Genomic DNA, 24,383 nt, shown 5'->3' on the forward strand with positions numbered 1-24,383 from the left:
AACAGTCTGGCGCTTCAGGCCAGGGGAAATGCAAAGATGTTTTCTATTCCTTTGTTTTGACCTTCCTAGAGGGCTGCAAACATCAGCGGTTAATTTATAGAACATGACTTCAAATCTGTGAAAATCTGAGAAATTGTACAAACCTTCCATCTGCTTCTTTAGCTTTGGCATACTGCAAATGAATCTTTGGGGAAGACACATGAGGCAGAAGCTCACCAACTTTTGCCCTAGAAAGGTAGGTTTAGGAGAAAAGTATCACCACTATATTCATTCTAAAAGTAGCTTCCTACAATCAATTGTTAGTTTTCAGGACTCAAAAACAAACAAACAAACAGTGATCGTGATCTTTAAAAAATCTTGGCTCTTATAGGTAAAAGATTTAATTGCTTTTTCTCTTGACCACGCCCTTCTTCCACAAGACCACCCTCAGCTGGAAAATGAAGGTTAGTTCATTATCTCTTTGGGGCAATAGGGCTTTTCTTTTTTCTAGTAACTTATCTGATCAGGAATTTCTCTGTATCAAATCAATAGAATGTGCTGTTTTTTGAGAACAGAATTATTAAGATGAACTCATATAAAAAGAAAAGGAGACAGGGAAGGCCCAGAAAGGGGGAACAGGATGTACAGGTAGGAGGGGCAACAAGGAAACAGGTGGGGAGACCACCAGGACACATTTCTATATCTGCTCAGAACAAATTTCAGCAAATGTCTCACCAATTCTTACAGCGTATGTAAACAGATGCTGCTTTGTCATAGTAGAGACCTTTTTCATAGAGTTGGGCTGCTTCTGAAAATTGCTAAAAAGATATGAGATTATTAAAATACTAAATTTATTATGCGTAAGACCACATGAATATTTAAACACCGACAAGCATACCTTCATATTCTCCAATATGGCACCACAGTCTCTTTTAAGGACCCTGCTGGGATGCTTGAGGGCCTGGTTAACCCCCTGGCGTATGTCACCCATTCTTATGGACATCTGGGCCACTCCAGCCAGACACACCTCATCCTGTTCCTGTCATTACAAGGCGAAGAACCAGCAAATCAGACCCTAACTTAAAAGTGCTGTATTTTAGTCAAACAATGATTTAAATCTAAAATGAGCCCAAAAGTTAGGGTTAACTTTCATTAATCTTTTCAGGCAAAGGTCAAGAATTTGAAAAAAACATTGAGTCTTTAAAAAACAAACAAACCACCTGTTGTAGTAATGATGTCTTTCTTTTTTTTTTAAATTTAATTAATTTGCTCATTTTATTTTATTTTATTAGAGAGAGGGGAAAGGAGAGAGGGAGAGAAACATCACTGTGTGGTTGCCTCTCACTTACGCCCCCAACTGGGGACCTGACGTGCAACCTAGTCATGTGCCCTGACTGTGAATCGAACCATCGACATTTGGCTCGGAGGCCGACGCTCAAGCCACTGAGCCACAGCACAATGTCTTTCTTGAGAAGTCTAGATCGTTTGTACTTAAGATCAAATTTTTAATACCCTTTGTCTTAATAGCCTTGCATATCTTTGTATGTCTTCTTGCTATAAAATTTTATGTAAGAAGAAATATACTGGATATGTAGCATAAATGCTATGAATAAAAGTAAAAGAAACACCATTTATCAACTTAAGATTTCTCTACTAGGAATGACTAAACATCAAAACTTTATTTTAAATTGTTTAATTCATTAAGTATAACTAAAGGACTTTTCAGATAACTAATCTACACTAGTAAAATACCATGTCAGATTCCATTTATGTAAAGCACTGTGTCTGGTTTAGAATGTTCTGTGATGATCGAAATGTTCTATATCTGCCCTGTTAACAGGCACAGGCAGCTACTAAGCATTTAAAATATGGTGAGTGTGACAAAGAAACAGAATTGTAAACTTTATTTAATTAAAAATAACAAACAGCCACAGGTGGTAGTGGTGGCTGTATTTAGTAACACAAATAAAGAACGAACTAAATCAGATATAGCCAAACAAAGAAAATGTCAAAAAGCCAAGAGATAAAGGAGCAAAGGATATGATCAGACAATTCATAAAAAAATTACAACTGGCCAATAAATAAAACATGCTCAACTTCACTAATAATCAAACACACATAAAATAAAATGAAACACCATTATTTTGCTGATCTAATTGGTAGAGATAAAACAACTGAGTACATTCAGTGCTGTTGAGAATGTGGGGAAATGGACATGTTTCTATATGACTGGCAGCTGTATGAATTATTACTGTTTCTTTTGGAGATCAATTTAGCAGTATAAACATAAAAAACACACATTATATGACCTAGAAATCTTACCTTTAAGAATATATCCTTCAGAAATACTATCTTAGGTAACCAAAGGTACATGTACTAGGAAGAATATTCATTGTAGTGTTTTATATAGAAACAGAAACAACTATAATTCAATAAGAGCACAGATGAAAAAACTATGGTACAGTAGTCCCCTCTTACCCATGGTTTTACTTTCTGTTGCCAACTGTGGTCTGAAAGTATGAAATAGAAAATTCCAGAAACGAACATCAGTTTTAAAGTGGGCCACTCTGAGTAGCAGGATGAAATCTCATGCCATCCACCCAGGACATGATCATCCAGCGTATCTACTTATGTATGTCCCCAGCCCGTGAGTCACGCAGTAGCCGCCTTGGTTGTTAGATCACTGTCACGGTATCGAAATGTTTGTGTTCAAGGGACCCTTATTTTACTTAAAATGGCCCCAAAGTACAAGAGTAGTGTTGCTGATGTTTGGACATGCCGAAGAGAAGCTGTAGGTACTTCCTTTAAGTGAAAAGGTGAGTACAGTAAAATAAGATATGTTGAGAAAGCAAGAGACCACATTTATACAACTTTTATTACAGTAGACTGTTATAATTGTTCTATTTTATTATGGTTATTATTGTTAATCTCTTACTATGCCTAGTTTATAAATTAAACTTTATCACAGGTATATACGTATAGGAAGAAACAGTATATACAGGGTTTGGTACTATCTGTGGTTTCAGGCTTCCACTGTGGGTCTCGGAAGCTACCCTCCACAGATATGAGGGGACTACTGTACCCCCAACAATAGAATTACTGCTCTAATATTAAAACAAAAACAGCCCTGGCTGGCGTGGCTCAGTGGATTAAGCACTGGCCTGCGAACCAAAGGGTCGCTGGTTTGATTCCCAGTCAGGGCACATGCCTGGGTTGCGGGCCAGGTCCCCAGTTGGGGGCACGTGAGAGTCAACCACACGGTGATGTTTCTCTCCATCTCTCTCTAAAAATAAATAAATAAAATCTTTTTTTAAAAAAAGGTCAATTTTATAAAAAAAAAAAAATCATATGTATTGACTTGGAAAGACCATGAAGAAAGCAAAAGGCTGCTTTTCACAGGATAAAGTCACAGCTGATCTTTGCTTAATAAATGGAAATGATTTCATTTTTAGTAAAAATCCATGTTATATACATATGGAGAGAGTCCGGTTGGAAACATATGAAACTGTTCACAGTGGCTACCATTAAGGGGTGTGAATAGAAGAAAGAATGTTGTACTCTCACTCTTTAAAAAACAATTATATTTTATTGTTGATGCTATTACAGTTGCCCAAATTTCCCCCTTTATCCTCCTCCACCCAGCACCCTTCACTCCCTCAGGCAGTCCCCACCCGTTGTCCATGTCCATGGGTCATGCATACATGTGCTTTGGCTACACTATTCCCTATGCGTGACTTTGCATCCCCATAGCTCTTCTGTAACTACCAATTTGTACTGCTTAATCCCTTCACCTTTTTTACCCTTCCCTCTGACCTCCTCCCCTCTGGCAATCATCAAAACGTTCTCTGTACCTATGATTCTGTTTCTGTTCTGCTTATTTTGTTTTTTAGATTCAATTGTTGATAGATATGTATTTACTGACATTTTACCATTCATATTTTTTATCTTCTTATTAAACAAGACCCTTAAACATTTCATATAATACAGGTTTGGTGGTGATGAACTCTTTTGACTTTCTCTTGTCTGGGAAGGTCTTTAGCTGTCCTTTGATTCTAAATGATAAATTTGCTGGGTAGAGTAATCCTGGTTGTAGGTCCTTGCTTTTCATCACTTTGAATATTTCTTGCCAAATCCCTTCTAGCCTTCAAAGTTTCTTTTGAGAAATCAGCTGACAGTCTTACCTAAGCTCCCTTGTAGGTAACTAACTTCTCTTGCTGCTTTAAGATTATGTCTTTATCTTTAACCTTTGGCATTTTAATTATGATGTGTCTTGGAGTGGGCCTATTTGCGTCCAACTTGTTTGGGACTCTCTGTGCTTCCTGGACTTGTGTCTATTTCCTTCACCAAGTTAGGGAAGTTTTCTTTCATTATTTTTTCAAATAGGTTTCTAATTTCTTGCTGTTTCTCTTCTCCTTCTGGCATCCCTTTGATGTGAATGTTGGTACACTTGAAGTTGTTCCAGAGGCTGCTTATATTATACTATCTTCATTTTTTAAGCTTCCTTTTTCTTCTTGCCATTCTGATGGGTTGTTTATTGCTTCCTTATGCTCCAAATCGCTGATTTGATTCTCAGCTTCACCACTCTACTCTTGATTCCCTGTAAATTCTTCTTTATTTCAGTTAGTGTAGCCTTTATTTCTGACTGGATCTTTTTTATGCTATTGACATTCTCACTAAGTTCCTTGAGCATCCTTATAACCAGTGTTTTGAACTCTGCATCTGTTAAGATTGCTTTTCTCCATTTTGTTTAGTTCTTTTTCTTGAGTTTTTTTCTGTTCTTTCATTTGGCCCATGTTTGTCTCCTCATTATGGCACCTTCCCTGTTTGTTTTTATGTCTTAGGTAGAGCTACTATGTCTCCCAGGCTTGAGTGGATTAATGTAGTAGGTGTTCTGTAGGGTCCAGTGGTACAGCCTTCCCTACTACCCATGCTGGATACTCCAGGTGTGCCCACTGTGTGGGCGGTGTACACCCTCCTCTTGTACTGAGCCTTGATTGCTGATGGCATGTCCAAGGTCAGCCCCCGCCTGTGTTCTGTCTGGGTTCACACAGCATTATCTATAAAGAGATCTGCAAATAGCTGCTATTTGTGCTGGGCTTGGAGTTGTAACCTCTGAACCAAGGCTGGCTACTGCTAGTGCCAGGACAGGGCAACTTAGAGAGAGTTAATGGGCTTGCTGAACCCAGATGCAGCCTGTTTGAGAGAATTTAGGAAAATCCAAAGCATGGGCCAAGACAAGCCATTCATATAGAAAAGTCACTGGAAACCGCTTGGATGGGCCTGAAAGCTGGTTGGGGCAGGGCATCAGCGACCACCAGGGTTCAGAAAAGCAACAATGGCATTTGCCAGCACTTCTGTCTGGGAGAAAGCTGCTCCCTGCCCCAGATCTCACCCTGATGCTAGACAATTCAGTTCCTCCCTGTATGTCATGGTGCCTTTCAATCTGCTGCCCTGGCACTGGAGCACAGAGGGAGTTAGTCCCAGTAAGTCTGTGTCTGGGCCCTTTAAGAGGAATTGCCTGGGATTCCAGAAGTTTCTTGTTTTCACAGTCTCAATCCTGCTGGTTTTTACAGCTAGATGTTATGGACACTTATCTTCCTGGCACTGGAATCCTGGGCTGGGAGCTCTTGTGTGGGGCTTGGACCCCTTGCTCCTGAGATCCCTGGGTGTGGGACCAGTCCCTTCAATGTCTCCGCCCTTCCTAATAGTCTTGATTTGGTTTTTTCTTTAATTCTGCAGTGGTAGCATTTCTATTCAGCTGCTTTTCTGACAGTTCTGAATGATGGTTGTTCTATAGTTTAGTTTTAATTTTGATGTGGTTGTGTGAGGAAGTGAGCTGTGTTTACCTACACTGCCACCTTGATCAGAAGTACCCTCACTTTTCATGGTAACATACTTAGGTGATTTTTTAAATTGACTATTAAAAAAATTGTATTACTTTTGTGCTGAAATGCTAGATATAGCCCTGGCTGGTGTGGCTCAGTGGATTGAGCACTGGCCTGCAAACCAAAGTGTTGCCGGTTCAATTCTCAGTCAGGGCATATGCCTGGGTTATGGGCCAGGTCCCTAGTTGGGGGTGTGTGAGAGGGAACCACATACTGATGTTTCTCTCTCTCTTTCTTCCTCCTTTCCCCTCTCTAAAAAGAAATAAATACAATCTTAAAAAAAAAAAGAAGCTAGATATAAAACAGGAAAAAACAATTTCAATCTTTACATCACCTAAAATAAAAACATCAATTTTTATTGCAAGATCCAGCTTCTTGAGCTAAAATTCTGGGATGGGAAAATGAGTTGGAGCAGTGGGTAAAGTTCATGCTTACCAGGTTCATCTTAAAAGAGACAGCATGAGAGATGGAATGGCAGAACTTTTATGGCCTGAGAATTCACTTTCAAAGCGCTTACTGAAGTTTTTTAAGACTAAAAGGAAAAACCTTATGAAAACATAGCCTGTAAGTGGAAAGAGATACAAATCTTACTTCCAACCTAAATAAGAAGCTCATGTTTAGGATGCAATGGAAAACATCTTTTTCAAACTCATAAAATTTAGTCATCTTCAGTTTTTAAGAATTTAAAATGATTTAACTGTTTCCTTGCAAAACTGTTAATAAACTGAAAAAAGGCTTACCTGCTAAATATTAAGTATAATTCAAATAAGATCATGTTTTAAATGAAATTAATAACAAGTCCAAAGATAATAATGCATATCTTATCATTCTTCAAGGTTACCTTATTATCACCTGTTATTCCTTTCTCATAATGAGCCAAAGCATTTACATAATCACCCCTGAAAGAAAAATCAGAGTTTTAATACATATTCAAGTATGTTATTTACATAAATGAGATTTATAAGATAATCTTTGTCATTCTATGATTATAATCTGTGCGTCAATGCACTCAAAGTCTATATGAAAATAAAATGGAATTATATAAAAGTTTTTTTAAATCAAATATTAGAACAATGTTTTCTTTGTTCATAAAATAATATTTTCCCAGATTTAGAATTTTTGAAATTAAAATGTATCTTATAATAAATGTCAAAAGAAATTGTCTAGTTGTGATGTAGTTATCTCACGTAGGTGTGAGAACATATATTTGCAAATATTGGGTTGGCCAAAAAGTCCATTTAGTTTTTATGTAAAATAAAAGACCCCTTTTTCATTTTCACCAATAACTTCAGTGACTGGGATATTTTGAGTATGTCGGCTATCTCCTTCATGGTATGTGTTGATTGTTCTCAATGTCTCAATTTGATTGCTAGCAACTTCAACTGGTCTACTTGACTGTGGAGCAGCGACCAATGAGAAAGCTCCAGCACGAAACTTCACAAACCACTTCTCACATGTTCGATCAGTAACAGCACCTTCTCCATACACTGCACAAATCGTTTTTTGCATTTCAGTTGCATTTTGACCTTTCTTGAACAAAGCATAATTGCTGAAACTGTTGAGCATTTTCTTCCATCTTCAATATTAAAATGGCTACACGAACATTAATCAATTTTGATGTTTTTTTTAAAAAATGCACGCTGATATGACAGCTGTCACAATACAATCTAACAAAATTTTTCGAATGAAATGAAAGACAACTAAGCGATACTAGAGCTATATTATAAAACAAACAAACAAATTTTTTGGCCAACCCAATAAATAATTCATTTATTGCCTCTATAGTTATTTGCATTAGTAATATTAACTATGGCTCAGTGTGAATTAAAAGTGGGTCTTGAGTGTTTGCAAAATTACACATTTATTCAGCATTAAAATAAAAATGTATAGACTGGCAATTAAGACTATTGATAATTAAGACTGATTAGCAATTAAGTGCACTGGAAAATTCTAAATCTCTCAGAATAGATTATGTCTTTTCCAAAGGAAGAAAAATTTTGTGAAGTCTATTCATGAACCATGAATGATTATTACTCAGGCAGTGACATTAGCCTGTGGAAAGCTTCTGGCTTCATTTTTAACATTAACTGTTCAATTTTATCCAAATGCAATTCAATTTAAAACAGAAAAAATACAAATTTAAGCAAATAAAGTTGTAGACCATCGTTGTATTTTTCACTATGTCTTGAAATTACACTATAAATACTCCAAGTATTCAAAGAGGTCAAGATCATGAGCATAGGTTATGAAAAGCAATATGTCACCCTGATAATACGTATAACTGTTGTTGGCCAAATGTGATTCAAAACAACATTTAGACTATAAATGTAGAAAAGGCTTAGACCTCCACTTAGAATTTGATGCTAAAATTGAAAGTGGATAAATGCATGGATAAGACATCATTTGTTAGAAAAATATTTTTGTTTGCATAATTAATCTCTTTCCACTTGAAAAGAATTATTAAATCAATGGAGGGCCTTATAACAAATGGAATTTTAGAACTGAAGATATACAGTAATTATTTCAGTAATCAGTAATTCAGCAATTAGATACCAGTTGGAACATATAAAGATGAGGACTTACGTGAATTCAAGCTGAACAGCATATTCTTTTGATATAAATGGTATCTGGTCTGGGGCTAAGCGCTTCGCCAGCTGCAGAGCACTGTCCCAGTGCTGCAAATCCTTTCTCATCTATTAAGAGAAAGAAACCAGCCAATTATTTTGCAGTCTACCACATAGCGGTAGTTTTTAATAAAAGTAATACAAAAACTTTTTGTCTAAAAGATGAAACTTGATCTTTGCAAAGATAACACATTACTATAGTGGGCAGTGATTGAACCTCCAGGGGGTAGAAATTGATTTTGAGGGGGAGAAAAAAAAACATCTTAGTTCTTATTACAACGGTTTGTGGCCCACCCAAACTCAATTCTACCCAACTAAGTCTTATTTAGTATTTAATTTTTCTCAATAGGAAAAATTTAATTGAAACAAAATTAATTAAAATTAATTCAATCAACCAATTGTTCATTTTCTTCCTTAGTGAGGAGATAATTTAAAAAGTTGAGAAATACTTTACTACAGGAATTGAAGTTGTTTTCAGAGAAAATCTGAAGCTATATCACAACATGAATAACAGCAAATATAAATAACATGTGAATGTGTCTTTCTCCCTGGCTCCTGGGGTCCTTTGTATCTTGTACGCAATCCCAAATATAAACTAATCAAGAATTTCTTAGAGTTTATTCCTTGGTTTTATTCACATTTTGTAAAGAATTAATAATAGCTAAGATTTTTCAAGTGCTATTTTCTGCCAGGTAATGTTCTAGGGCATTAGCTTATTTACTTTTCACAACTAGGCATTTTGCAATGAACCATTCTTGTGCTCATTTTAGAGATCCAGAAACCGAGGCAAAAGGGGCTTAGTTTTATACACAAAGTCACACTGTTAGTGTGTGGCAGAGCAGGGCAGTAGGGCTTTGCCTCTGACTTCTTTCCCTGGCTAACCCGCCTGCTTTCAGAGTGAGGTTCAAGGAACGACAAGGTACAATCCCCTCTCTCCATTGTAAAGCCATCACCCCAAATGCTTTACAAATCTTGTATCACATGACAAGTGTCCATAGCTAAATGCTGAAGAACTAAGATGATGTCTTTGCCCTCACTCCTTGCAGCCATATTCCTACTTCAGTGCGTACCAATCCAAGCTCTGAAAATTTTTCAGGGTCTCTCTAACTACCTCAAATAATATAATATTGTAAAATTATCTAAATTCTTTTCTTAAGACAAAATTAATTTGGTTCACTTAAAAATTAAAAAATAAAAATTTGCTGTAGAACAATTTGAAAAAGGTGAAGTTAGTAGCAAATATGTCTTCAAAACTACCTCCTCTACGTGGCTGTGGAAATGCTGGTTTGAGGTGGAATAACGTTAATGACAGCAGTTACCACTTTTGTCTTTTCTACTGATGAGGCACAGTTCCAAAATATCTAATCTCATTTAAAAATCTTTACAATAACCCTGTGAGCTAGCCCTGACTTGTGGCTCAGTTGATTGGAGGTTGCCCATTCGATTCCCGGTCAGGGCACAGGCCTGAGTTGCAGGTTCGGCCCCTGGTCAGGTGCTTACGATAGGCAACTGACTGATGTTTCTCTCTCAGGCCAATGTTTCTCTCCTCTCTCTCCCTCCCTTCTGCTCTTCCTAAATATAAATAAAATCTTTGAAAAAACCCTGCAGGCTAGAGAGTGTTATCCCTACTTTAAAGAGATGAGACCTAGGGCACGGGAAGATGAAATAACTTGTCTAAGTTTACGCAGAGCCAGGATTTGAACGCAGACATTTCTGGCTCTGAAGTCCACACAGCCACTTCTCTCTTCTTCCTTGTGCTGAACTAGGTTGTTCATTCTGTTCTAGTCCTTCCGCTGCTATGCTCACCTCTGGGAAACCAGTGATGATGCATTAGTCTGTAGCCCACCTTTGAATGCAGAGGAGAATTTCATACAACAAGTAAAAGATAAATGCGTATCAGTTTTCCCATTTGGAAAAGAGAGAAAATAAAAAGTACTACCTCATAAGATTGTTGTGAGGGCTAAATGAATTATAATATGTCAGGTGCTTAGAAAAGTACCTGGCATGTGTGAGCACTCAATAAATGGCGGCTGTTTTTATTTGTATGCATCTTGGTAAGTTATAGAATCTGTTCTCTTTGGACACATTTAGACTTTAAGTTATTTGGTAGTTACAATACCATGCCTTTTATGGCTCCACAGAATGCAGAATGAAAAAAAAAATTGAAGTTAATGAGTACTCAGGGGTTCTTAAAGCTGGAGTCTAAATTCTAGGAGGGGCAAGGCATGTGGTATCTGGTGCGAGAAATTTCAACCATGTGAAAGGGGAGACCCTCCTTTCCTTTCTTTCCTCCCCGCCTCGTGGGCTGCCATACCTCCAGAGCGGCGACAGGACAGCTGGAGGCGAGGTACAGGTCCTGAGCCAGGTTGAAATCCTTAGTGAACATGGCAAGATGTCCTGCCAAAAGATTGTAGTCCTCTATTCCCTAAAAATAAAAGCAGTTGTAATGAGAATATAAGGGTTTAATTTTTTTTTTTTTTTTTTTTAAGATTTTGCTTAGTAAGAAGTGGTAATGTTGTAGCAATTAACTTGTTTATGAGTTCTGGAAGATTAACTACAGAAATTTACAATGTATGAATAAATACCATTTAAAACCTAACCTGATTATTCTCACCAGATGCTGTTTACCTTTATTTCTTCCAAGGACATCACCATGCCGGCATTTCCAATTGTCCGATAAACGCGGATCGCAAACTCCACTTCCATGTGGTGGAGACAGGCCAGGGCCAACTCATTCCAGGCAGCATGATCGCTCAGGGTCCGGCATATCTCCCATGCATCAGAAAACCTAGAATTGGAGTATGTAAGTTTTATCAGGAAGCTCTGTGTGCCCCCTAGTAGACAATTTTCAGATTATACATCATTTAAATGTCATGCCCTAGGTAAATTTTATAAAACATTTCATAGTCTGTAATCATTTCCAAGTTATGAAAAATTACATAAACTTTTCTTCCTTTTGTTGTACCAATGATTTTTCTTGAATTTCTTTTATTAATCTAAATCTACTCTGAGTAACCACCTTCCCCCATTAACAACTAATTCTGTTTATTTTTGGTTTATTTCATACACAAATGAAAATTAGTTTTGTTCTCACATAAGTCTAGTAAAATTAGTACTCTACTCCTATAAATTTGGGAGTTTAAAACAGGGGTCAGCAAACTATGGCCCACAGGCCAAGTCCAGTGAGCTGCCTGTGAGTGAGAATAGTTTGAGTGGAACGCAGCTACTCATCAGCCCGCCCGTTATGGATTGTCTCAGCAATTCTCCTGCGACAACAGCAGACTTAAGTAGTTGTGACAGAGACCCTACGGCCTTAGAGCATGAAATACATACCATTTAGCCCATAACAGAAAATGTTTGCTGACCATAAATGCCAATTAAACTTTTTATGGAACCTTTACATTAATGAATACATCATATTACACCTACTCATCTATTCACCTCTGGATTTTTCCTTCTAACTCACATTTATTGAACACCTATTATGTGCCAGGAACTGTGCTTGGAACCAAGATACAAAGATCAAACACACTGTCCTTCAGGTGTTGTAACTGGGGAAGGTGGAAGAAACAGATAAGTAAACAGATGACTGTAACATAGCACAATAGAAGTAACTGAGTGCTTACAATTTGTGAGTCTTTGTGCTAAGTACTATGTATAAATTCTCTCACTGGATTACCCTGACAACCCTACCCACTAGTATTATTATTTCTCCTTTATAGGTGAGGAAAGTGAGGATCTGAGGCCTTAAAAGACTAGCCCAAGTCACACAGTGGTAAATGATGAAGTTCTCTAAACCACTATGTACTTGTATATTGCACCCTGGCTCTGAGACAACACATCAGACTGCCAGTGGTTGGGGGGCTTCAGGGAAGGCTTCCTGGAGTAGGAGAGGGTCCCAGTGAATAGTGAGGAATGAAGAGTTACTACATATAGAGAGGGAAGAGCATTCCAGGAAGAGAGAGCATGTGTCAAGGCAAAGAATGAAAAATACTGGATTCAAGCGCCCGTGTAAGAGGGAGGAAGAAGAGGAGTGTGGAAGGCTGAGGCTGGCATTAAACCATCAAGAGCCTCGTATGTCATGCCGAGGTCCCCAAGGGGTAGGGATTTCTTCCTAAAGGCAATGGGAAGTCACTGAAAGATCTTCAGCCCAGAAATGAGAAGGTCAGGCTCCCATTTCCAAGTGTGTGAAGAATAGGTGAGACTGTAAGGAGGCTATCAGCCGAGAGAGCAGTCAGAAAGTAGTGACATTATAACACAGGACATTATTCCGAGTGAGGGACTGAGTTAAGACTGGGGAACATGGAGGGAGAAAAGGATCTGTGTGTGTGTGTGTGTGTGTGTGTAGATATGTGTGTTAGGACATGTGCATGTATGATTAGAATGGTAGAGAAAAGGGGGTTGGGGAAGACAACCAGTTGTCTTAAACAGGGCAAGTATGAGGAGCTACATATGACTAGTATGAAGTGGTAAACGCAGGTTTAAGTTGAAGATGCACATTTCGGAATCAGCCTTGTACAGATGGTATTGAAGTCATGCAAGCAGAGGAGATTCATGCAGGAAAAATAATTCAAGTGAGAAAAGAAGGAAGCTCATGGGACCCTCCCTGAGGAATGGCAACCTTTAAGAGATGGTCAGAAGAATGACAATCACAAAGAAATTCATAGTGGCCCTAAGATGTAAGAGAAAAAAAGCAGGAAGAAGACATCTCAAGCAAGGCAACATCAAACTTTATTATAATGAAATGAAGATATTGCTGAAATAACTGTTTTTATTAGAATTTCACAATAACTGCACCATCTGGGCGATTAGAAACCTTTTGGTTCTGAAGGGTTTTTCTCGGACTAAAGTCCCGATACTACACTATGACTTTCTTTAGAATTCATGCATGTTCTCATATTCATTATCTTATCTCAGCCTCGCAATAATCTTGCGAAGTAAATGAGGTAAATACTATTATCTCCATCTATTTTAATAGGGGTTGACCTTTAAAATCACAGAAGCAAATGAGCTGCATGAGAAGCATTTAAAACCCTACCTTTTCAGCAATAAAGTCTGTGTCAGCATTTGCCTCAGTTCATTAGGCCCCACATCTTTCAAACTGTCGAGAAAGCTGTGAGTGCCAAGGTAGATGTTGTTAACTTTCCCACTCTGTGTCTGGCAGGTCAGCTCTCCGTTATATAACAGCAGAGGCTTATGAGAGAAGGGAACTTTCGTGCCACCAGCGAAAATGACCTTGGATCCTATATTACAAAGAAAGGTATTTTAATGCTGAAAGGTAATCCTCAACACAAACAACAGAAAGGGATGTTTTAATTTCATTGCAATGGAAATTTATTTATCAACAAATGTACAAAAGAAGTGATTAAGTACCTTGTATAGTGTCCTTGTGAAAGACGTAAGTGTATACCTTATCATCATCATAAGCAATAAATACACCTTTATCGAATGGCCAGTTTTCCCAAAGAACACCTTTAATGGCTGGTGAAAAATCTGGAATCTCATATGTAGCATCATTAACCTATAAAATAGGATTTAAAGATTTGCCCCAAGTCTGTACATAAATCATTATCATTTGTCATGGTAGGAGCCTATTTGTAGCCTTAGCTGGCGACCCATATTCAACCCGACAACACTCAACCATAACAGGAAGGAAAATTTCTTTTCCCGTTCTTATATTAGGTCTGGCTTGAAAAAAGAGTTCTATGGAACATCAAGGGTTTCATCTAAAATTTGGTGAATTTGCAGGAAAAACTACAAGTCTGGACACAAAGCTTCAGGTTAAGGGGAAAAAAAAGGCTGAAGCTGCTTAATATGTCATAAAATTAAACTATGAATACCTGTGTTTAGAAATTTTTCAGTACTGGGCATAGAAATGCTCCAACTAGAGAAGAAACAGAAATTAACTCATATATGATTTCAAATTTAAATCAATTCCCCTGGCTTTGTCTTATTTAAAAAAATTTCTCTACAAAGTACTCTGATATAAAATGTACTGCTATAATAATATAAGCTATTAAAAAAAAAATCAATCCACCTATTCCTGTGAACTCAGGCAGGTAGGCTAATAAATATGCTGAATGTGGAGATGAGAAATGCCTGCTTCCTCCTTAATCTAGCTTCCTCTAAAATTAGGAATAAAATGTAAAATTCCTGCAAATGATAACTAATACTACAGAGTGGTGCTGTCCGGTGCAGTAGGCACTGTTTGAAATCCACAGGTGGCTACTGGGCTACTGAGCATTGAGAGGTGTCCAGTCCGAATTGAGATGTGTGCAGGTGTAAATGACACATTGGATCGCACCTAGTATCAAAAAAAAGTGTAAAAGTCTCATTGATAATTTTTTATATTGATTACATACTGAAATGATAATATTGAATTAAATGTATTATTAAAATTAATTTTACCTGTTTCTTTTTAACTTTAAAAAAATGTAGCTGGTGGACAATTAAAAATTATGTAGTGGTTCAAATTATATTTCCATTGGATAGTGCTGCTTACCAGGAATTGTACCAATTACTTATATAGGTAACCTTTGATTCTAACCTCACAGTCTGTAAGACAGACACTATATTGTTATGCTCATGATGAAGAAACTGAGGCACAGAGAAATTTCCCCTAAGTCACACAGCTAGTAAGCTGAAGAGCCAGGATTTGCAGTCAGGCAGTGTGGCTCCCGTGTTTGATTCTAAGCACGAGTTTAGACTGACTTTCAGTTTGTAAGGACCGCACACCAGTGCCAGTGGGCTGGTGGTAGAATTGTTTTTTTTAAGGGTAACCATTTGTTGAGTGCTTATTCTGTGTACTAACAGCTTTATGTGCATCATCCATTTGATTTTTATACAACAACCTACAAAGTAGGTACTAGAACTGAGTTCATTTTATAGATGGGAAAACTGGGATGCCAATCAAAGTGAGAGCTCGGGAGGAAGCCACTCTGGGCTCATACCAATGATGTCATTGGTTGGCTATGTGATCTTGGACAGGTTATCATCTTTTCTATGCCTTAGTTTCTTCACCTATAAAATGGCAATAATACGAGTATTTTTCTCTAGGGATTGCTATAAGGATTGAAAGAAATCCCTGCTATATGTAAAGAGTACTCAGTACAGAAATATTAGTTGTTATTATTATTAATCTTAAATTAAGGTCTGTGTTTAACTACCGCACTCTACTGCCTCTCTCAAGGGCAACATGTTTATAAGCTTTATAGAATATATCTCAGTTCATCCTTCATGGGCATATAAGGAGTGACGGGTATACAGACTGTTTTATTAGGGCATGTGTAAGAAAAAAAGTCACCTCTCCCAGTTGTAATGTACAACACGAGTCACTTCCTTACTATCCACACAGTGAGGAATAGTAGGTTGAATAAATATATATGTGAAAGTAAATGTCAAATTTAAGAATTTTAAATAATAGTTGTAGTCTTAATAGTTATATATTTGCATATATGTACATCACAGGAGCGATGCTTCTCTCAAATTATTTGGTGTAGAAAATTAGGCTGCAATACTAGCACAGGATGACAGGGCGGGTGTTCAAGTCACGAAGCGTACAGCGCTCTGGTCAGGAGTCCAAGGGCCTTGGCGTGACTTCCTGCTGTGCCCGAGGCCACGGGGAAGGGTCTGCACCACAGCCCATCTTTCTCCTCCCTTCCAAGCTGGTCTCACTCATAGAAAAGGCTCCCCTGTGATATCTTGCCCAACCACATAAGAGTCTAACCTACCAATAAAATCTTAATTTGAATAAAAACAAACAACCATCTATCTACAGGTTGGGTGAGGGAGAGCCTACACTCTCATGGAGTCCTTCCCTGTGTGGACTTTGTTTTACCAGTGTGTTTTTTTCTTAATACCTGAGTTGCAGGTTAGGTCTGGAAAAGGGGGTGGGGACGAGCAGCAACAAGTGAGATAATTCTGGACGTTGAGGGGTCTCAGGGGGTAAAGAGGGCAGGGCTTTAACTAACATTCGCTACCTGTTCCTGATGATATACTTGGGCGGAGCTCACACTAGCCTCTTTAACAGAAATTATCAAGGAAAAAGAAAAAGAAAGATGTAACAAGTTGCTTAGGCAGGCCTTACCCTTTGCCCTTTCTCTAGCAGTCAGACTGCAGTGCTGACTAACTCCCGTCAGATACTGATTGACCTCCAGCCCTTCTGTGTAACCTAAGCAGCGGTTTCCACCTGCGGTGACCCCACTGGGGAAACAAGGCAGCTCTGCCCCCTCACACCCTGTTACAGGAAGGACAGCTGCACGAGAGTGAGCTCAAGGTTATCTTTACGTTTATATCATTTTTCCTCATTGGTGGGGTGACTGGGAGAGAGGCATTGAGTTGAGTAAGAGCTAGCACATTAAAAAGTTTGCATAAATAATCAAGTCACTCCTGTGGAAACCTGTTACATCTGTCAAAGAAAGAAAGAAAAGGAAAAACGAAGGGAAGAGGAAGGAAAAAAGAAAGGAAGGGAGGGAGAGAGAGAGAGGGAAAGAAAGGAAGGAAGTCTTAGTATCTAGGGAGGTGCATAACAAGGCAAAAGCTGTCTTCATGGAAATGTGTCTTCTCTAAGGTGAAGCACAGACACTTGGGGACCAGCGGCTCAGGGCGGCCAAGAGCAGCTGTAGGTCCTGTGAACTGTGACCAAGAACATACCAAATCATTCACTGGATACCAGAAATAAATAAAACTCCAAGTATAGTAAATGATGTAAAAACACATTTTCTAAATCTGTTTTCAAAATGTTAAAGATGTGTAAAATTAAGAGTAACTAAAATGGGTCTATCTGTTTTTAATCCTCTAATACAAAAATACACTTTCTTTATATTCAGGATCTTTAAGGGAAGAAGAAAAGCAATCGAGGTGGGGGAAAGGGACAGGGTGTCATCCCAGCCCTCTGAAGCGTACTGCATACCTGGAGAGAAAAGCCATGTACGTGATGATACACTGTAATATTGTAATAAATAAGGTTAAGAGTGGTACAGAAGGTAACTGTTTTTCCCCAAAAAAATCTCTGGGGCTGGTTGCAGTAAATAAGGTTAAAAGTGAAACAGAATATAACTGTTTTATTCCCCTAAAAAAAAAAAAGTCTCTGGGGCTGATACTATGAAAAATGAAAGAAAAATGGAAAAAAGTTTTCTCGATGTAAATAGTCATGAAATAGATCACAAACATCATAACAAAGTGCTATAATCATTGGCTCTGTTTACAAGAAAGTAAGTTTATGTATAAAACATTTTAAAAATACTTTTCTTCGTATGTTGCATTTTTTAAAAACATGCATTCAAACTTTTCTAGACTTACTGGACAATAGACAAATCCATCACTTTTTTCATCAATGAAAACTAATCTGGTCCCATTTGGGTCAGGAAAAATCTTTTTCACACCAACAGGATGTCGATAATCATCAACGAATTGCCAGTCTTCAATGTAGAAATACTGAATGACGCCAGTCTAAAAAAAAGTCCAGTCAGAGAAACACAGGTTGTCAAGAAAACAATGACTTTCAGCAATTTAAGTTAAACATACTTTCTACTTTAAAGAGAAAAAAAAATCATATTTTTGATGAAGGAAGAGTCTAAGAACAACGTTTACTATATTTGCAAGGTAGAGGCAGAAGAAAATAAATGAGAAGTACATGTGATTCAACAGTCTATCAATTCTCATATTCTTAGTGATATTAAAGCTTGATTTTCAGATTTTCCAGTTGAATTAAAGAAACACCGTTATTGTTTAAGAGTAAACATATTATTTTAAATATTTTTGTTATTAATTTACAAATTAGAAAATTAAGTTTAAAATAAAAAGAAACCAAAAACCCACCTGATACAATCAATTGTATTTCTATAGATTAACAATGAACATGTAGACAACAAAATTTTAAAATATGATACCACGTGATCATTTGCTGCTCTTGTTATGTTTATGCAAACGAACAGGATAAATTAAAAATGGACTTAATGTAGTCCCTTTAAAGACAAGGAGGGTAACCTTAGGGAGAAAAATTATTATTCAAGGAAAATCACAATGATCAGTAGTAGAGTATAAAACAGGGCAACTAACCGTCTTAAAAGTTTCTTCTCCAGATTTAGAGACTTGTTTGCGGGTTATGTTACATAAATTAACACGTGTTTTTTGTTTTCAAAGGACATAAGCCTATGATCGCATTACCTGAGTGATTATCTGTACGCATAAGCCTCACTTAATCCTCTCTGCAGCGCTGCCTCCTGAGACTCAACGGTTTGGCTGAACTAAATGGCTGGGTTGGGGAAGAATGGGGTGGTCTGTGGGCTTCACTTTAAAACGGGTTTCTCCTTTCTATCCTAATGGCTTGGACAGAAAGGGCCCAGAGGTCTGAGAGGGGGAAAAACCTAAACTATTTACCTCAGCCCAAACTAAGTATAATGGGCAAAAGGGTTTTGGACAGGCGAGATGTGCCTAGCACACCTTCTTACAAAGAAACTTTTTTTTCCCCTAATATGGAACATTGAAAAATTAATCCCTGCCTTTTGTCATCTAGTAGTTATGGATTGAATGATGTCTTTTAACCCTTTTCGCCAAATCTGTTGCCCTCAGAACACAACAAGGACACCAGCCTGTTGAACCAAGCACGCCGTTGACCGGAGGCAGCCAACTGACCTGGAGTCTGCACGATCCTTCCCCATGTGGGAAGGCCACCCTCCCCTCCACACCCCCACTCATATTAGGGTTTTCTGGACCCAAGGGTAGGTAGGACGACGACCATGTCCAGCTTGAAGCAGCTAGAGGAGCTTGAGACCTTCGCCCATTGTCCTTTACAAGATTACAAAGGGTCCTAATATTTGAGAGGGGGGGGATAGTTAATTTTTACGAACCAGGGGTATGGACTTGGGGGGGATCGCTGGGGGAGGGGGGTGCTGGGGGGAGGGGAACAAGGGGGAGAAAATTGGAACTGTTGTAACAATATAATCAATAAAAAACATTAAAAAAAAATAAAATAAAAAATAAAATATGATACAACTTATAATCACTTAAAAAATGAAATACCTCAGTGTAAGTTTAACAGAACATGCACAGGACTTGTATGCTAACAACTACAAATACCAATGCAAAAATCAAAGAGGCTCAGAATAAAAGGGGAGGTATACTGTGTTCATGGATTGGCATCACAGTAAACATGCTAATTCTCCCCAACTGATATACAGGTCTAACTTGATTCCAATAAAAATCTAAACATGATTTTTTGTAGATACAGACAAGGTTACTTTAAAATTCATATGGGATGGCAAAGAACCTGAACAGCTAAAACTATTTTGAAAAAAAAAATAAAGTGGGAAAATTAGTCTATTCAATTTTAAGACTTTTTTTTTCTTAATAACTACAGTAATCAAGACTGCATAGTACTGGTGGAGGATCAGACACACAGATCATTGAAACAGAAAAGAAAAACCAGAGATAGACCTATATAGGTATGTCTAACTAATTATTTTTTTTGTTTTAAGACTCCTTCACTTTTGTTTTTTAATATTAGCCTATTGAGAATAACTCACATACCATATAAGTCACCCACTTAAAATGTACAAGTCCCTGGTTTTTAGCATATTCACATAGTTGTACAACACTCGGCAATTTATAATATTTCATCACCTCAAAAAGAAACCCTATTTAGTAATGAATCCCCATTTTCCCCAATCTCCCCAGCCTGTCTCTTTAGATTTGCCTATTCTGGACATTTTATATAAATGGAATCATACAATATGTGGTCTTCTGTGACTGCCTTCTTTTATTTAATATAATGGAGAATATATAAAGAACTCTCAAAGCTCAATAATAAGAAAATAAACCAATTAAGAAATAATAAAAAAATCTGAACACTTCACTAAAGATATTCAGATAGCAAATAAGCACAGAGATGCCTCTACATCATTAGTCCATTAGTGAAATGCAAATTAAAATCACAATGAGATATCACTACACACTCATTAGAGTAGCCGTTTGTGAGGATATAGAGGAACTGGAACCCTTATACAGTGTTGACAGGAATGTAAAACGGTACGACCAAGTGAGAGAGCAGGTTGTCAATTTCTCAAAAGGTTAAACATACACATGCCATATCATGTAGTCATTCCACTTCTAGGTATTCTTATCTAAGATAGAAGAAAGCATATGGCCACACAAAAGCTTAAACACAAATAATTATAGCAGCTTTATTTGTAAATATCCCAAACTGGAAAGAACTCCAATGTCCATCTATCGATTCATGGAGGAGCAAATTATGATATATGAAGACTAGACTATGTAATATTATTCAGCAAGAAAAAAGACTGAACTGCTGACACACACCACCACAACACGGATGAATCTCAAAATAATTACACGAAAGCCAGACACAAAGGGGTGCCTAATATACGATTCCATTTACATAAAACTCTAGAATTAACAGTGACAGAAACCCCTCAGTGTGGGGGCACAGGAAGGAGGGATGGTAAAAGGGCATGAGAAAACTTTGGGAGGTGACAAATATGTTCACTATTTTGACTGAGTTGATGGTGTTTCACAGGTGTATACCTATGTCAAAACTTATCAAATTGTAAACTTTAAATTGTGTAGTTTATTGTATATCAATTATACTTCAATAAAGCTGCTAAAACCCCCAGTATTTTCAGAAGCACGTAAGAATGAGATACAGCATATGAAACAAAATTTTTGTCACTCTGTGTGGTGACGGATGTTAACTAGACTTACTGTGGTGATCATTTCGTAATACGTACAAATATCAAATCATGATGCTGTGCACCTGAAACTAACATAATGCTATGCCAATTATATTTCAATTTTAAAAAATGAATGAGACAGATAAACACTGCTTTATTGATAGACTACGACACTTTGTGTTCTTACTTCAAAATGCCATGTGGCGTAGTGGAAAAAGCAGATTTCCCATCAGGAAATCTTGCTTGTTCAAGTTCCACCTGTGCCACAAACTTACTATCCTCTCAATCTTCAGTGTGCTTATCTCTAAAACTTCCCTGCTCGTTTTATGGAGTTAATGAGATAAGTGAGATCAGGCTTTATAATGTCAGGTGTCACACAAATGTATTTAATATTATCGACCATATCCCTCACTACTTCACCTGATACCCCAGACCTCCCCTACTGGTGTAAATTAGCACAAAGACGGATTATTTCAGGTCAAACTTCAACTTATAAATCCTCTCTTATGGCAAGAAGCCTGTTTTAAACATACTCTTTTTTAAAAAACCATTTAATGGGAGAAAATGGAATGTTTAAAATGGTGAAAGTTGTTTTTATAACGTGGAAAATGATAGCTTTCCTACCAACTTGACTGAATTTAGAGACTGAACGACATAACAGGTAGGATGAGCTTTTAGAAAATCTTTGAGAACTTGTTACAAATATCAGATACTATTACTGTAACTATGCTTTATGTCCATGCGGCTCACGTAATATTTAGAGGGTTAGGGTATTGGTGGGTCAAGGACCACCAGACTGAAGGAGTGGGATTCTCAATATTCTATTAACTTTAATACTTATTAAATGCCTACTGAATCTAGATCTGAAGTTGAATGAGGTGTCTTATATTCATCATCAGATTAAGTCATTAAAGCATCTACACAAGGAAAATGAGGCTCGGAGAGATTATGCAGCAACGAGCAAGTAAAAGACCTGATGTTTAAACCCAGATTTTCTAGACTCCAATGTTTGCCCTTTTTATTATGGTCTCAAAATTGCTTATAAACACAAAAGCACTCAATACTAGCAAATCATGCCACCTATGTGCGCTACACATATTTATTTGTAATAGTTATGTTTTCATATACTATGTGATACACATTTATATACATATGTGAGAAATGTTGTTACAAAGTAAAAATTAGAAATTGCCCTCCATTGTATAGTAAAGAGGACAGTACGTACATCTGTGCCGTAGACGAGGAAATCACTAGTTAAGGCGTGACATAAAATACGGCACTTATCATCCACTGCTGGGAACAGTCGAGTCTCACGTTCTTCTTGAGTATCCAAGAGTTCATTTTCTATCTAAAACAAAGGATAACAGTGGCTCATAGATTAATTTGAGTAAACCTAGTCTGCAATGTCTAGTGGGTAGGCGAGGATCTTTTCCTTTAGCTCCATGAAACCAGACTCACCAGACTGCCAGAGACCAGTTTACACAGAAAGATATCAGACAGGATCCACAGCTTGTGAGCAGGGTAGCACTAGACATCCCTCTTTATTGGGAATAGTCTTCACGGGCTCTGAAGCCGTCTAGAGACTAATCCCTTTGGCTTCCCAGAAGCAAAGAGCCAAGAAATAGATGTGGAACATGCCCTGGTTTAGAAGCCCTATCTTTCACGGCCAATATCTCTTGAACAACTCAAGAGGCATAGTTTCAGGGATCGCCACAAGCAACATGACCTAAGTGTATGAGTGAGTGCCTTCCAGGAAACCCAGATGTATTGCGTTCCCATCATTTTTTATAGTTTATTTATACTTTCTAGATACAGTTACAAACAAGGTCATTTTTACCTTGAGCAATGTTGTAAGTAGCACAGTTGATAAACTGTCAGGTTTCTTGGGAACAGAGTAAAGATTTTTGTTAATCCTTTATTCACACCTGGCTTTCTAGCCAGTCTGTACATGGTTGCTTTCTGACCAAAGTTCTTAATAATAAGAATGTTCATCATCATCATCATTAAGTTAACAGAGCAGGCCTGCAGGACATCAAAATTATACTGACCAAATGTAACTGAACTTTGCCTTCGAAAAGTGCGGCAGCGTAGTCTGAGTGAAGGCAAACACTCGCGACTGTCCCCAGGTATTCCACATCTTTCAATTTTTTAACACCTTTAACAATCAAAAAGAACAAATAGCACATTAAAATATGAATAAAATTATATAAATATTTGCAAATAATTTTAAATGGGCATCTTTGCAAGAATATTCTGAACCAAAATTTTTATTTCAGCCATCATAAAGAAAATCCTAGTTGCCATATAAATTTGCCTTCAGGAATTCCATGTTTCTCATGAAACAAAGTAATAGAAAATAAAGTCACATGCAAAACAACCAAATATTAAATCTTGGTGACAATAAGCTTGACCGTGTACTCTGTCTGAGAATAATGCTCAGGCTTGCTCTATTGCTGAGGGCTATCTGACCTCCCGTGGGGTAAGGAAGGGATGGGGGAGGGGAGGCAGAGGGGAAGAAAAAGCAAGGTTCCCTTCAGATGCTAATAGTCATTATTCAAACAATAAAATCGGGGAGGGAAACAGCTTTTATTAAATACCTACCGGACCAAGGAGTACATAAGAAAGTCACTGTGCAAAGGCAGAGCACAAATTTTAATTTTCCACACGACTCCTTACAAGTAGAAGAATCCTCCTTTTCCACATGAGTAACCCAAGACACAAAGGGGTTACAGAATTTGTCTAACTAAATGAGGCAGAAGGGAAATTTGAACCCAGAGCCTAATTCTAAAAACCATACTCTACCCCTTATACCAAGCTGTCTTCACTACTAAGATAAAGAACAAAACCTTTCCAAAAATTATGCAAAAACTTTAGAAGCTTCATAAAACTCTTTAAACTAAGAAAGACATGTCTGAAGGAAGAAAGTGGAAGACTTGGTCTTTAAAGACCCTCTGCTCACCTCCACAAGTTAGATCTTCTGCTTTTCCCCTAACGAAGCTATATTAACTTCCCCATTCCCCTGCAGTCAGAGGTTGCTTAAGGTTTAAACTGTGGAACTCAGGGAGACTTTGACCGGTTCCTGGGTCGATAACTTGTGACCTACTCCTCAAACAACAGTTTTGGGAAAACTATAGATAACATCTCAGTTCAATGTTTATCGTTCTTCACAGAAAGGAATAATAATTTACAAGCTTACTTTGCAAAAA

At 37.6% G+C, this 24,383-nt stretch overlaps 1 protein-coding gene across 1 annotated transcript in view; it reads right to left on the reverse strand.

Moving 5' to 3' along the window:
- LOC150020228 (WD repeat-containing protein 19) overlaps nucleotides 1–24,383 on the reverse strand; it is a 71,869-nt gene that overhangs the window by 21,229 nt on the left and 26,257 nt on the right. Inside the window, exons 13-24 of the mRNA XM_090266980.1 lie at nucleotides 23,226–23,332; nucleotides 22,403–22,525; nucleotides 17,789–17,938; nucleotides 13,862–14,009; nucleotides 13,527–13,731; nucleotides 11,117–11,276; nucleotides 10,803–10,913; nucleotides 8,448–8,557; nucleotides 6,706–6,763; nucleotides 878–1,018; nucleotides 715–797; nucleotides 144–227 (exon numbers count right to left, since the gene is read on the reverse strand). Of these exons, the coding sequence (XP_090123106.1) occupies nucleotides 144–227; nucleotides 715–797; nucleotides 878–1,018; nucleotides 6,706–6,763; nucleotides 8,448–8,557; nucleotides 10,803–10,913; nucleotides 11,117–11,276; nucleotides 13,527–13,731; nucleotides 13,862–14,009; nucleotides 17,789–17,938; nucleotides 22,403–22,525; nucleotides 23,226–23,332 (1,480 nt within the window). The remainder of the gene's footprint in view (nucleotides 1–143; nucleotides 228–714; nucleotides 798–877; nucleotides 1,019–6,705; nucleotides 6,764–8,447; nucleotides 8,558–10,802; nucleotides 10,914–11,116; nucleotides 11,277–13,526; nucleotides 13,732–13,861; nucleotides 14,010–17,788; nucleotides 17,939–22,402; nucleotides 22,526–23,225; nucleotides 23,333–24,383) is intronic.

The sequence above is a fragment of the Furipterus horrens genome, unplaced genomic scaffold (assembly GCF_987537825.1).
Source record: "Furipterus horrens unplaced genomic scaffold, mFurHor1.1.pri manual_scaffold_2, whole genome shotgun sequence".
Lineage (NCBI taxonomy): Eukaryota > Metazoa > Chordata > Mammalia > Chiroptera > Furipteridae > Furipterus > Furipterus horrens.